A 16,055-nucleotide genomic window follows, 5' to 3' on the forward strand; every position below is an offset into this window, starting at 1 on the left:
CATAGATCATTGTGTCCAAATTTGGTTAGAATCGGATAAAAACTGTGGCCTCCAGGCTGTTCACAGACACACACACAAACACACAAACACACACACACACAAACACACAAACACACACACAAACACAAACACACAAACATACAGGGGTGAAAACATAACCTCCTTCTTGGCGGAGGTAAAAATAGGAAATTTTATACGTGGAACTCCCCTTTAAGGTTAAGAAATGCTTGAACTCCCCCATTTCTGAGTCACGTGTTTAACGGCACGTGATATCAACAATTCCATGTGAATGACGGGTGGAAGATTGACACAAAAAAGTAAGCAGTATGGAACATTCAAAATATTCGGTTTCTGATGATATAGATTACAGTGTAAATAATTCAAATAGTTCTATTACTCATTTTGATAAAAGTGTAAGTTGTTATGCTCCGTTTTGATAGTTAATAACCGGTAAACCTCTGACGTCTAGGGCTAGGCTCTCCTAGCTACTAGTAGAGGCGGCCTGGCTAGCTCTCTCTCTACTGATGTACCGTAGTAGTCATAGTCATAGTCATATATACTTTATTGTCCATTTAAAAAACAGAAATGTGATTTGAAAACTGGCAAAATACAAAAATATAAAATACAATTTACAAAAACACACACAAAAAGTTAAGAGGCTAAAAATTGTTAAAAAAATTAGATAAAAATTATCGGTTACATTTTACCTTTGTACTCTGGAGTTATATAAGTGTATAGCATTAGCATTAGTAGCTAGACCTGTGTCCGTCTGTTGTTGTTGCGCCAGGTCAGGTCAGGCCTAGGAGTTAGTCCGATTATACCATTATTTTTTTCCTCCATTGTCATAAAAAAATGGTATTATTACTTTGTTTTTACTTAAAAATGAAAATAATATTAATAATAAATTATTTATAATAATTAATATACATTTTGTAACACTAACAGACCAGATTTTTTTCATTTATTATATTATAGGACGAGAAAAATGAAGATGAAGTTCCCCTTGTCTCATCATCGTCGGGTCATCATGACAACCCGCATAAAACAACGTTTTGGTTTTCTGTTTTTAACTTGATGAATGCTATCTTAGGCAGTGGTATTCTGGGATTGGCTTTTGCAATGGCTTCTTCTGGAATTATTCTTTTTAGGTTATTTTTTATTTAATTTATTCTTCAAACAATGTTGACAAGTTTAAATATTAAAACATCAATGTGCTTGAAAGATAAAGGTAAAAAGAGCACATTCTGAACAAGCCATTTATTTATTGGTATAAGATATAAATAAATTGTACTTTATATTAATTTTTCATTTGTTTATTTTTGTAGTCTCAACAGCTACTGTCAGTTATTATCTATAATATTATTGTTTTGCCTTCATATTCAGAATAATCTTCCATTGCAATTTTTCTTTGTAGTATGTTGCTCGTTTTGGTAGCATGCCTAGCAAACTATTCTATTAGTCTTCTACTACGAATGTGTCAAACAACAGGAGTAAAATCTTATGAAGATATAGGCCTGCATGCAATTGGACCCATAGGCAAGGTAAGTTGTCCAGGTAACTTGGCTAGGAGAGTGTCAGTAGCTATCAAAGAGAAGTAGCGCCAAATACATAAAAACAGTATTAAGCAGTCTGTTTTGTAGAATTTACTGAGTAAGGGTTAATCATTTTAATGGTTTTAAACATTCTATTTGATTTCAGATTTTGGCAGCAAGTGCAATTATGGCTCAAAATATTGGCTGTGAGTTTTCTCATTAAAATAAAGTACTTTACTAGATTATATGTGTTTGTACTACACATAATTGTAAATAAGTAAATTATTTTTGAATAGTTATACATATAAAATAAACAAACTTATTGTCAAAACTTGCGGTTACGTTTTAATTGAAACATTTCTGTATTATTCAGCAATGTCAAGTTATTTATTTATTGTAAAAGATGAACTACCAAGTATTTTAAGAATGTTACTGGGAGATGAAAATTCACATTCCAAGTAAGTAGATTATGCAATAATATTAGAATATTATTTACTTTTCTTCACCCTTAACATTTTAAATTCCAAATTAAAAGTTTAAAATTGCATAGTGTAATTAGACCGGGCGCCCGGAAGATTTATTCATGTGAAAAGATACAAAAGGTTTGATGATGTAGTTAGGTGCGTATTAGGGCGAGATGCAATATTCAACATTGCTGCCGGGTCACAGCCTGTACATAGGGCCTGTGGGGATCATAACATAGGGGGGTGAAACTGCATTTATTCATGTGAAGTGATACAAGGATAAACTTTTTTGGATATCATTCGCAGTGGGCTACTAATGATTACATCACCAATGACAGCAACTTTATCCTGTACGGGGCGCCAAACAGCAACATTTTAGGGCCACGCCCAAATGGGTTTATTCATGTGAAGCAATACAAGGTTGAATCTTTTTTTAATGGCAGCAGTACATATTGGGGATGACAAAAACACCAATGACAGCAACTTTACATAAGCTCAGACAGCAGCCCTAAAGGTTCGCAGTTTCCCCCTATTCGACTATATACTCGGCACGTATGTCGTCTTATGGCGTTCAGCTGAGTTAGAAATACGTGATACGGACTCGGACTGAAAATAAATACACAGTAGAATGCTAAAACAATAAATAAAGAGAGCAGTTGTTTTCTGTACCAAATCATCAAACATCAAACTCTTAGGAACTCGCCTAGACTTGCCCCAAGTCTGTATTATCTTTTTTTTTTATTTATTTGTTTTTATTTCGACCGCGATTTTTGTCTGAAAATACAGACTTGTGAAACACGTATAGAAATCGATTTGCAGACCGCAAACATACGATAAGAATGACGTAGGTTATCATACCGTATTTGGCTATATGGGGCGGGCGGTATGTAAATATGGATTTCGAATCAACCAATGATCATTTTGTTTCAAAATGAAAGAGATCGATTACGTAGGCCTACCAGTGCTTAATGTACGATCGAGACTGTTGAAATATAAAATAGTAATGCCAAGTTGTTTTGTTTATTAATTGTTTAGTCCTTGGCCTAGGCCTCTTTCGTAGGTCCTACTCAACTCGCACCTATGACCTGCCAAATAAAACGCCAATGAAGTAGGCCTACATACCACCGGCACACAACAGGGCTACACCACCACACAGAACAGGACAGGGTCTGGGTGGGAATTAAATCGAAATTATCTCCGCATAATAAATGATCCATTCAATGTTTGATTTGCAGAGAAGCTAGCCTATCATATATCAAGACGAGTTTTCATGTTTCAAAGATCCCATCAAATGTTTACCAGACTACTAGGCATATAAATAATTTCTAGCCTTCAGAACTTTCATAAATGTACCCAAGTACACATTGTCTAAACGTAACATAGCGCATGCGCATCATCTTAGTTGTTGAGTCTTTGAAATTCTGAAATATGAATATTTAAACGGTGTACGAGAGAGTAGCCAATCGCATGCAGCTGAAACTAGTCAACCGGATAATCGTATGCACCAAGAATTCTTGGTGTCAAACCACGTGACTTGTGCGTGTTTCCCCAGACGGAGTATCCAAAATCAAGTAGTATACGTATGAAACGCCATATGTGCCAAAATATTTATCTTTACTAATATTAAGACAAAACTCCGTCTGGAACCCAGACTAGAACTCGCCCAAAATGGGTTTATCCATGAAGTATGAATCATTTTTGAAAAAATGTTGTTTTTTTTTCACTTTATCCGGTACACAGCAGCTCAAATGCCCGAGGCTCCATTCGTGATCAACAATGTCGATAACGAGTGACTTTTATTTTATAATTGAAATATATCTTTACTTTGGAATAATAAATAACACCAACAAAAACACTTAAAATAACCAACAGCAGATTTGTATTTTAGGGTAACATTTTGAACAATCAATATTATATAAAAATCATTATTTCGATCAAAATAATATAATTTAAGAATATTTTTCAGATAAACTAAATAATTACACTCATAATGATCGACACCGGTACCTATTATTGTACATTATTATTATAACTCGATTTAAATATTGTTTTAATTACACACTAGACACTATAGTGATATGTCTATATGAAAAAAGGCAACAAAATCTAAATTTGCAACATTTTTTAACATAACATAACATAATAGTAAAGTAAATAATAGTTCGAATTCAACATAATCACTTAGAGAATTGGTAAGGTATAGATTAGACTATCGATTGCACACTATTACTGTATTTTTAACTCAATTTAAATTTTTAAAAAGTAACCGTTTTCATGTGAATTAGACTGATAAAAACCAACAAAAAACTTAATCTGACAACATTTTAAATATTTTACATGCAGTGTAACTACCGACACACTGTAAAAGCACAATTGAGCAAAAGACATCGAGGTTACTGGCTGTATGCATTAAATAACTGAATATTGTACATTCCTCATATTCCATTACTAGCTGAACAGAATACACGATATAATAAAACCAATAGGGGCTATTGGATTTCTTTTTACATGATTTGTGACAGCGTCATTTATAAATTTGATTATATCGCACTGTAATGATACTGGATTTTACCGCAAAGGCAAGTCAAATCCCATTTACATATTATTTAGTGAAGGACAAGAAACATGTTGCTGCATTGCGGTCACTTTGTGGTGACAGGATGGACAAACCCGCAGTCACTGCCTATGTATGTAAGATATATGGGTTTAAAAGCATGAACAGTAATAATGAGGCCAGGTACCAATCGTTTGCAAAATGACAACTGGAAAGAAGAAAGTCAAGAAGATCAACTGTTCGTCATTGCCACCATGTGAAATCACAATCACCCAGCATCTGTTGAGGGCAAATTATGTATCTATTATGTGGAGACACGCTCATAGTCCTCAGCCAACACAAAACCTACACCCACTAAACTATGGATGGGTTGATAATGGTGATGGAAGGTATGTACCTAAATGGTTTGATGGAAATGCTCTACCAGATACGTTGACTAGTGATCCACACTCAGAACAAAGTGCTGAATCAAACACAGTTCTTGACGATATTGATGCAGGAATATTGGAACAAAGTGATGATGAAGAACTTGAAATAATAGATTTTGAAGCTGAAATCGATGATGACCAACCTTGGAGTGATGACAGTGAAAGTGACTGTGATGATGACGAATAGATAAACTCAAAAGATTATGCATTACGGCTGATTTAATAGTTTTTAATCGTTTACATAAAACATTTGACAGTTTTGAAGTAAATATTGTATAATATATCAAATGTAAATACTGAACTATTTGATCCATAGATAGTTGGCAAGAAGAATCCAGTATCATTACAGTGTGATATAATCAAATTTATGACGCCGTCACAAATCATGTAAAAAGAAATCCAATAGCCCCTATTGGTTTTATTATATCATGTATTCTGTTTAGCTAGTAATGGAATATGATGAATGTACAATATTCAGTTATTTAATGCATACAGCCAGTAACCTCGATGTCTTTGCTCAATTGTGCTTTTACATACAGTGTGTCGGTAGTTACACTGCATGTAAAATATTCGACCTGGGTTCAGTTAGAGAAAAATAATGTGCAATAATCAATACAGTAGTCGGTCCATTGTGGATAAGTAACGATATTTAATTTGGTCCAGTATTATTAATGTTGCCTTTTATCAGATATCACTGTATAATGTTAGTACAGTAACAATTTTAAATTTGACTTGGGCAGTTATAGTAAAATAATGTGCAATAATCGATACATTATGGATAAGTAACGATATTTAATTTAGTCCTGAGTATGTTGCATTTTATCAGATATCACTGTCTAATGTTAGTACAGTAACAATTTTAAATTTGACTTGGTCAGTTATAGTAAAAATAATGTGCAGTAATCAATACAGTAGTCGATCCATTATGGATAAGTAACGATATTTAATTAATTTGATTCAGTTTGTTGCGTTTTATCAGATATCACTTTCTTATGTTAGTTAGTAAAATAATGTGCAATAATCAATACAGTAGTCGATCCATTGTGGATAAGTAACGATATTTAATTTGGTCCAGTATTATTAATGTTGCCATCAGATATCACTGTCTAATGTTAGTACAGTAACAATTAAAAAGTTGACCTTGGTTCAGTTAAAGTAAAACAATGTGCAGTAATCGATACAGTAGTCGATCCATTATGGACAAGTAACGATGTTTAAAATGTTGTCAGATTAAGTTTTTTGTTTGTTTTTATCAGTCTAATTCACATGAAAACGGTTACTTTTTAAAAATTTAAATTGAGTTAAAAATACAGTAATAGTGTGCAATCGATAGTCTAATCTATACCTTACCAATTCTCTAAGTGATTATGTTGAATTTGAACTATTATTTACTTTACTATTATGTTATGTTAAAAAATGTTGCAAATTTAGATTTCGTTGCCTTTTTTCATATAGACATATCACTATAGTGTCTAGTGTGTAATTAAAACAATATTTAAATCGAGTTATAATAATAATGTACAATAATCGGTACCGGTGTCGATCATTATGAGTGTAATTTCTTTAGTTTATCTGAAAAATATTCTTAAATTGTATTATTTTGATCGAAATAATGATTTTGATATAAAATTGATTGTTCAAAATGTGACCCTAAAATACAAATCTGATGTTGGTTATTTTAAGTGTTTTTGTTGGTGTTATTTATTATTCCAAAATAAAGATATATTTCAATTATAAAATAAAAGTCACTCGTTATCGTGAATGTGTTTGTATTATCAACATGGTTAATCACGAATGGAGCCTCGGGGATTTGAGCTGCTGTGTACCGGATAAAGTGAAAAAAAAAAACATTTTTTCAAAAATGATTACACACTTCATGGATAAACCCATTTTGGGTGAGTTCCTAAGAGTTTGATGTTTGATGATTTGGTACAGGAAACAATATGTACTGCTGCCATTAAAAAAAGATTCAACCTTGTATCGCTTCACATGAATAAACCCATTTGGGCGTGGCCCTAAAATGTTGCTGTTTGGCGCCCCGTACAGGATAAAGTTGCTGTCATTGGCTACTAATGATATCCAAAAAAGTTTATCCTTGTATCGCTTCACATGAATAAATGCAGTTTTACCCCCCTATGTTATGATCCCCACAGGCGCTATGCACAGGCTGTGACCCGGCAGCAATGTCGAATATTGCATCTCGCCCTAATACGCACCTAACTACATCATCAAACCTTTTGTATCTTTTCACATGAATAAATATTCCGGGCGCCCGGTCTAAATTGGAATAGATTTACAAAAATTGTGTATTTTGCGTTACTGTATTTTAAAACATTTGTAAATTTATTATATAAAAATGTTTTGTTTCAGCAAATGGTACTTAAATGGAGACTACTTACTACTGCTGGTTGCATTTGCCGTTATTATTCCACTGGCATGCTCTCCAAAGATTGGATTTCTCGGCTACACCAGTGGCTTCTCAATTCTCTTCATGCTCTTCTTTACCTTTGTAGTAAGTTATACTGTACAAATTGTGATGCGGTTTTTATTAAAAACATTGGTACTGAGTTGAAATTGAAACTAGAAATGCATTTTTATTTTATTCCACAGGCCTAAAATGAGGGGGTCCCTAATGATCAGCAATTGCTGGATGGATCACCCTCATTAAATATGGTTTAAAAATTTTTTTTTTTTAATATGCCATTTTAATGTTGGTTTTTCATTTTTAATGTTTTGGTGGGACAATACATCTTGATTGTAAATACGGAGGATAAAACTATTATTATGTCCAAAAATAAAAATATCAACATCAATATTTTTTTAGAACATATTATTGCAGTAAACAGCATAATTAATTGTTTTCCTTCATTAATTTCAGATTGTTATAAAAAAATTCATGATTCCATGTCCAGAAGAGTCACCAAATGCTACGTTTAGTGAAGAATTTGAATTCTATACTAATTCTAATTCATCTACTGACCAATGCAAGGCCAATTATTTTACATTATCTATTCAGGTTGGTTTTCGTTTACGATGTTTGTTTATAATATTTATTGCTGTGTCATAGAACAAAACACCAGATGAAACATAGCATAGGGTAAGCCTCTTTGGTGTAATTTATTGATAATATATTTGATAATAAAATGATTAAAATAATCTTGTATTGCAGACAGCGTATGTTCTTCCAACCATGGCCTTTTCATTCGTCTGCCACACAGCTGTTCTTCCAATTTACTGTGAACTTTCTAGGTATGTTTGATGGTATGTTTGATGGTATGTTTCTAGGTATGTTTGATGGTATGTTTCTAGGTATGTTTGATGGTATGTTTGATGGTATGTTTGATGGTATGTTTGATGGTATGTTTGATGGTATGTTTCTAGGTATGTTTCTAGGTATGTTTCTAGGTATGTTTGATGGTATGTTTGATGGTATGTTTGATGGTATGTTTGATGGTATGTTTGATGGTATGTTTGATGGTATGTTTGATGGTATGTTTCTAGGTATGTTTGATGGTATGTTTGATGGTATGTTTCTAGGTATGTTTGATGGTATGTTTCTAGGTATGTTTGATGGTATGTTTGATGGTATGTTTCTAGGTATGTTTGATGGTATGTTTCTAGGTATGTTTGATGGTATGTTTGATGGTATGTTTCTAGGTATGTTTGATGGTATGTTTGATGGTATGTTTGATGGTATGTTTGATGGTATGTTTGATGGTATGTTTGATGGTATGTTTCTAGGTATGTTTGATGGTATGTTTGATGGTATGTTTCTAGGTATGTTTGATGGTATGTTTCTAGGTATGTTTGATGGTATGTTTCTAGGTATGTTTGATGGTATGTTTCTAGGTATGTTTGATGGTATGTTTGATGGTATGTTTCTAGGTATGTTTGATGGTATGTTTGATGGTATGTTTGATGGTATGTTTGATGGTATGTTTGATGGTATGTTTGATGGTACTGTATGTTTGATGGTATGTTTCTAGGTATGTTTGATGGTATGTTTGATGGTATGTTTGATGGTATGTTTGATGGTATGTTTCTAGGTATGTTTGATGGTATGTTTGATGGTATGTTTGATGGTATGTTTCTAGGTATGTTTGATGGTATGTTTGATGGTATGTTTGATGGTATGTTTGATGGTATGTTTGATGGTATGTTTGATGGTATGTTTGATGGTATGTTTCTAGGTATGTTTGATGGTATGTTTGATGGTATGTTTGATGGTTATCTGATTTTTAAAGCGTATTTTCATATGTATGTTTTCCACTTGACGGTTTATAATTAGATCATTTATTAAAGTTATTTACAAATTAATGACATACAAAAACAAAAAAACATTGTTCCAATATTAATTTCTGAAATTTGCACCCTTCACAAATTGTTGAAAATATTCATGTAAATAAATACAATTTTTAAAAAAATTAAAAATTAATAAATAAAGTAAAATTAAGGTAAAAATAAACAGCAAAAAGGAAATGAATTGAAGGTTTTAGATAATGTTATTTTATAGTTTGCCAAGCCATTAAAGATGAGTGCTGAATCATAGATAAAAAATGTTTAAAGATAATGATTTTGTTTTTGTAGGCCTACTCTACCTCGTATGCAGAAGGTAGCTACAACGTCTATTGCAATTAGTTTTATAATGTACATGGCTTCAGCTCTTTTTGGTTATCTAACATTTTATGGTAAATTTAAATAATATCTATAATTTATGTCGTAATTGTCTCCACAACAGACAAACAAATCAGCACTGTTTAGTGGAAGCTTAATATTAAAGGAGATAAAAGTTATTGAATGTGTAATATCTTCTCCATTCCATTCCACAATAATGTTAGTGTTCTCTATAGACATTAATGATGTAAAGACATATAGCTTTTGTAATTCTCAGATAACAAAAAGTTATGACGTTGAACTCACTTTTTTACTTGTTTTCTTTGAAGGTAATGTTGAAAGTGACCTTCTAGAGAGCTATACCAATAATGATGATAAGCTGATACTAACTATACGACTGTGTGTTGTGTTTGCTATTGTACTTACAGTACCACTAGTTCACTATCCTGTAAGTGTTCATGTACTAATGAAGGAATTAATCTGAACTTAACCAATACAGTACCTCCACAATGTAACTAAAGCTAAATAGTACAGTCAACTCTCTCAGTACAAGACTAATTAAACACTAGTATATCCCAAAATCAGAGTACAGTACAGTATATAAATAGTTCCAATATTCAGCTAGAAACCCATGTAGTACTCTTCTAAAAAACTCGTAGACTTAAAATAAAAATAAATAAAATGAGACATTTCATTCAAATTTTATCCTAATTATATTGATTGAAACATATAGTGTACATATACACCAGATGCTCTACATAAACAAAGTCTTATTACAAGTCTTTGGGAGTGGAGTTGTAATTTTGTCCTTAGAAAAAATCCTGACATGTGACGAGACTTGAACCCAGGACCCTTGGAGTGGTAGCCTAGCATCATAACCACCAAGCTACAAGTACAACTCCACTGTAGCTTCATAAAGACATGCCTGATTATTATTATTAATGTTAATTTTCTTTAGACACGCAAGGCATTACTAATGGTCGTTGCTATGGTATCACCCATCAACTCTGACTTTTCTTGGCTCAGGCATTTTATAGCTACTGGGTTTTTGATGACAACAACGCTTTGTCTTGCCATTTTTGTTCCTAATCTTGAAGAGATATTTGGTTTTGTTGGTAAGTTTGTAATTAAAATACAGTATATTAGATATTATAAAAACTCCACAACACTGTGTACTAGAATAGTTACTGAAAACAGTTTAACATTCATCAATTTTCCTGATATTTTAAACAGTGCTTAATTATATTTATAGGTGCTATAGCTTCATCTAGCCTTGTATTTACACTGCCCTCATTCTTCTACCTTTACCTCGGCAAAGAACCTCGTCTATCCAGACAAAAAATACAGGTAAGCCAATCATGATGCCTGCTTAATCTACAATAACAAGTTTGAGAAATTTGTTGACTTGAGATTCGGAAATATACTGCATGAACGGAACTGTGTAGCCATTACTCTGGGTGTCCATTTTGCTTTGATTGTGGTATCTGTTATACGTCTTCCCTTTTATATGCCACTCTCCTTAATTGGCAGTTCTGATTGTGACATTTCTAAATGTTTGTTTTTCTAGGTCTCTCTACTGTTGATTGTTGGCATAGTTCTTATGGTGACAAGTGTTACAGTTATTATAAGTGGTATGGTGAAAGGAAAATGATCTAATACCCATTAAGATTGACAAAGAGTTTATCTGATTTAGATTGTGTGTTCAACATTACCATTGGTACAGGTTGCTGACTCAGCAGAGTTGCAGCTTATGTACCAATCACCATGTTACCATCTCAATTAGCCACATCACCATTGGTATAGAGCTGCAAGTTATGTGATAAATCTCCCCATAAATACCAACCACCACCACCATTTTTTATATGTTTTGTTAGGAATAGTATTTTATAAATTTACCCCTCTTTCTCTCTTATTTAACACAAATTCATTATAGTATAAAAATAAATTAATAAATTGTTTAAAAGTGTAATATATAACATGTTTCCATTTTTTGTGTCTTATATTATATTTTCTTTTATTTAACTAGAAGTAATTTACTTTTAAAACACTTATTATATACAATTTTGTTGTTCATAAAAAAGTACGATGTAGGATGCCAATTGTAAGATTGTGCTACACGGAGCACTCATCTTTGACCTATACAATACAAACATTGTCGATAATTATTATTAAGTTCTTTACAATTAACATTGATAATGATAAATGACCCCACGATGAGCAAATATTGACATAGCGATCACCGATTATGACAATGCAATATTAAAATGAAAATACATAGCTGAATTTCATCACTGTTATTCTGTACTTTCAACGACCAAGATCTCTCAACATGGCACCTCGTATCGTCTTAATCACTGGCTGCTCCTCAGGAATCGGTCTATGGGCAGCTGTAGTGCTGGCAAAGCAACCTGATTTCAAGGTATAAGTCTAGGACCTGGGTCAGATTTGTATGCACTTAATTTAGGAGAGAATATCTCAACTGTTATAGGATAATTTGACCCCAAGGAACAACATGGGATATGTGCCAAATTCGCTATCCGGGGCGAACATGCCCAAAACCGGGGTCAAAGGTTAAAAATGTGTGGTTCTTATATCTCGACAACCACTTGTCGTACAGATTTGCTTTTGGTGTCAAATTGTTCAGAATATACATATTTATATTCGGTCTAACACAACTTTTGGCGAAAAAATGACCGGATATGCTTTTACTGACCTTTGGCCCAAAAATGAACAAAAAACACATTTTTGGGTTAAATTATTCTTTAAAATGCCAATGGACTAACTGTATGGTATCAAATGAAAGCATACACAATATGCTACCCATTGCTACCCAACTTGTATTATAAATTTTCAATTATGAGGCTAACTGTATGGAAAATGTGCATATTTTGATTACTTTGATATAAAAAAAATGAATATTTGGTAACATAATTGTTAAGTTTATTTATATAATATTAAATAATTGTAAGTATTTGGAAAAACTATTTGGTATCAAATAAAAGCCCATAAAATATTCTATCCATTGCTACCCAACTTGTATTAAAAATCTGTAATTATGATGCTAATTTTGCTAAAAAAGTGCATATTTTATAATTTTTTTACAAAAATTAGTATATTAAATAGTGTAAATTTATTTTGGTTTATTTTGTATAATAAATCAATATTTGTTTAGCTTTAATGAACTATGTCACATATTAAATGAAAGCCAATCAAATATGCTATCCAATTGAATTGTAAAGTTAAAATTATAAAGCTAATTTATAAAATGTGTTATACATATGTATAGTGTAAATATATTTTGGTTTATTATACATTTAATTCTAGTGTTTTAAATAACTATTTGGTATCAAATTAAACCCCATAAAACATGCTACCTAGTACATACAGATTATCCAATATGTATTGAAAATGAATCTTTTTTTTTTGTGGAAAATATAGAATTATATAATATTATAAATAAACCAAAATAAATTTACACTACTTACTGTATTCTCATTTTTGTCCAAAAAAAAAGAATATTTTCAAAAAAGTCATAATTAAAGATTTTCAATACAAGTTTGGTACCAATGGATAGTAAGTATATTGTATAGGTTTAATTTTTATACCAAATATAACGCTAGAATTATTTAAACCAAAATAAATTTACACTAATTTATACTCATTTTTGTCTAAAATTAATAAAATATGCATATTTTCCAAAAGTAGCATCGCATAATTAAAGATTTTTAATAAAAGTTGGGTAGCTATGAATAGCATATTTTATGTGCTTTCCTTTGATACCAAATATGTCTTCCAAACATTTGAATTATTTAATATCGTAAATAAACCAAAATAAATTTATACTATCTAGTATCATTTTTGTCAAAAAACAATAAAATATTCACATCTTTTTACAAAATTAGCATCATAATTACAGATTTTTATTACAAGATGGGTGCCAATGAATAGAATATTTTATGGGCTTTCATTTGATACTATATAGTTCTTTCAAACACTCAAATTATTTAATATTATAAATAAACATAACAATTACGCTACCAAATATTCATTTTCTGTATAAAAGTAATCAAAATATGCACATTTTCCATACAATTAGCTTCATAATTAAAAATGTTCAGTACAAGTTGGGTAGCAATGGGTAGCATATTGTGTATGCTTTCATTTGATACCATACAGTTTGTCCATTGGCATTTTAAAGAATAATTTAACCCGAAAATGTGTTTTGGTCATTTTTGGGTCAAAGGTCAGTAAAAGCATTTCCGGTCATTTTTTCGCCAAAAGTTGTGTTAGACCGAATATAAATATATATATATTCTAAACAATTTGACTCCAAAAGCAAATCTGTACGACAACTGTTTGTCGAGATATAAGAACCACACATTGTTAACCTTTGACCCCGGTTTTGGGCATGTTCGCCCTGGATAGAGAATTTGGCACATATCCCATATTGTTCCTTGGGGTCATTATCTTATAACAGTTGAGATATTCTCTCCTAAATTAAATGCATACAAATCTGACCCAGGTCCTAGACTGTACTAATCATATATGATTGCAATTAGTGGGCGCGCATTGTGTGAGTTTTTTGCGCACGCATGTGAAGTTTCTTTCTCAAAACACGTGGAAGTGTTAGTAAAAACGTACAAATAATGTGGCATATATTTTAATAATTTGTCTTTCTCTAAATCTAATTGCTTTGAAGCTTTTTAGCGGCCCTCCATGAGTACACTATCTTTAGGCGACCTAAATATTTGTATTTTTATTAGGTGTATGCGACGATGAGAAATACTGGTAAGAAGGGAGAACTGGAAAAAGCAGCCGGTGGCTGTCTTGACAAAACCTTGTTCATCCGAAAGTTGGACGTCAAAGATGACAAGACGTTCAAACCTGTTTTGGATGAGATCATCAACTCAAATGGCAAATTAGACGTCTTAAGTGAGTCACTTGCTGAGAATGTAGTAATTTACAGTAATCTTGAATTGAAGCCCAAGGCTTATACACCATAATATGCGTGATTTCTTATGATTGTTTAATTCAAAATCCAATCTTCTTTTTAGTCAACAACGCAGGACTTGGAATGCTTACAATATCCGAAGCGGCGCCCGTGGAAGGAGTGCGCCATGTATTCGAGACCAACGTCATCGGGTTGTTTCAACTAACTCAGGCTGTAATTCCAATAATGAAGAAACAAAAAGCAGGACATATTGTTAATGTTACAAGTATCGGTGGAATAGCAGGTGTTGTACGCGTATTCGCTTGCAATAGTTTTGACCAATCGCGCAGCGACCTTCTCATCCCTTTCTAAAATCCGCGTACTTAAAATGGAAATTCAGACTTTTTTTTGGTTTTGCAAGCCTAGAACCATGTCAAATATAAATCATTGCAATTTATTATGAACATTTAACCATCACTATATTATCTACAGGTGTACCTTACAACACCATGTACTGCGCTTCAAAGTTTGCAGTAGAAGGAATGACTGAATCACTAGCTGTTGAGTTGATGTCTGATAATATTCGGTAGGTTCATCATAAATATGTATTAAAATATAGTGACTACAAACACTTCGTTTGCGTCCCATCACCCAATGTCATGACTCGTCTGTTTGCTGATTAACTAACTGACCATTAATATTATTAGTAATTGCACTATATTGAGCAGAAATGATAACTCAGTTGATTAAATTCCATTTGCTGGAATTTGTTTTGATGTCTAGCCTAGTTTGTCAATGAAACCTTAAAGAGATGCAAATTTTACGCATAACTTGTGCGTGTTTTGCTGATTTAGTGATTTTATTTTTTCCTATTAGATTTAGTTTGATTGAACCAGGTCCAGTCAACACCAGTTTCCGTGAAAACATCCAGGACGCTAGCGGCACAGGATTGGACAACCCGGATATCGATGAAGACACCAAAAAGAAATTTGTAACCCTTGTCAATAGTATTAGCGATTCTTTCGCAAAAGTCGCTCAAACGGGTGAAGATATTGCTAAAGTTATTCTTAAAGCGGTTACTGATGAGAAGCCATGCCTTCGATACCAAACGAGCGAGTATGGAGTAATGAGGGCTAAAAAAACACTAGTTGATTCGACGGGAAATAATTTCTTAGATATGTTTCGTGCTGCGATTAAAAATTAAAAATGATTATTAATTAAATAATGTAGTCTTACTCACATTCTTTTATTAACGAGTTTTAATTAAAATAGCTGGCTCCTGCTTTGTTTTACTTTATGAAGAGTTTAACCAAATTTAACGCAAGCGTACAAATTATGTGCAACACGTACAAGATTTGTACGCGCGCGTTCGTACTGCTGTACGTACGTGTCTCTTTATTGTGGCATTGGTATTTTATTACAAACATTCTTAAATCGAGTGTAAATCAAACACAAATAGTATGATGACATCAATGAATAAACATACATCTGGTGGAAACTAGAATATTCTAATATCCAAATTCTGTTTGCCTC

At 32.4% G+C, this 16,055-nt stretch overlaps 2 protein-coding genes across 3 annotated transcripts; both read left to right on the forward strand.

Moving 5' to 3' along the window:
- The first annotated feature begins 268 nt into the window (after positions 1–268).
- Positions 269–11,523, forward strand: LOC140059779 (probable sodium-coupled neutral amino acid transporter 6). Of its 2 annotated transcripts, none has more exons than XM_072105679.1 (13): positions 269–413; positions 976–1,148; positions 1,415–1,541; positions 1,699–1,738; positions 1,906–1,990; positions 7,349–7,490; positions 7,857–7,994; positions 8,148–8,227; positions 9,566–9,666; positions 9,922–10,040; positions 10,551–10,707; positions 10,845–10,939; positions 11,160–11,523. In XM_072105679.1, the coding sequence occupies exons 1-13, from the start codon at positions 327–329 to the stop codon at positions 11,241–11,243; spliced, it is 1,428 nt and encodes a 475-aa protein (XP_071961780.1). In that variant the 5' UTR covers positions 269–326; the 3' UTR covers positions 11,244–11,523. The 2 variants fall into 2 exon arrangements, with proteins under 2 accessions (XP_071961780.1, XP_071961781.1); XM_072105680.1 differs by having other exon boundaries at positions 287–317; positions 11,160–11,521.
- Positions 11,524–11,633: 110 nt separating this feature from the next.
- LOC140059782 (retinol dehydrogenase 8-like) lies at positions 11,634–15,842 on the forward strand. Its single transcript, XM_072105682.1, is given in 5 exon segments — positions 11,634–12,017; positions 14,356–14,524; positions 14,647–14,826; positions 15,015–15,108; positions 15,399–15,842. Coding segments are annotated over 5 exon segments (867 nt in total). The 5' UTR covers positions 11,634–11,921; the 3' UTR covers positions 15,727–15,842.
- Positions 15,843–16,055: the final 213 nt, after the last annotated feature.

The sequence above is a fragment of the Antedon mediterranea genome, chromosome 10 (genome assembly GCF_964355755.1).
Source record: "Antedon mediterranea chromosome 10, ecAntMedi1.1, whole genome shotgun sequence".
Classification (NCBI taxonomy): domain Eukaryota; kingdom Metazoa; phylum Echinodermata; class Crinoidea; order Comatulida; family Antedonidae; genus Antedon; species Antedon mediterranea.

Bases quoted from the DNA above. Each gene is read 5' to 3' on its own strand.
- LOC140059779 (XM_072105679.1), top strand. From the start codon at position 327: ATGGAACATTCAAAATATTCGGTTTCTGATGATATAGATTACAGTGTA. The intron at 1,739-1,905 runs GTGAGTTTTCTC...TGTATTATTCAG, and splicing joins TATGGCTCAAAATATTGGCT to CAATGTCAAGTTATTTATTT. The intron at 9,667-9,921 runs GTAAATTTAAAT...TTTTCTTTGAAG, and splicing joins TGGTTATCTAACATTTTATG to GTAATGTTGAAAGTGACCTT.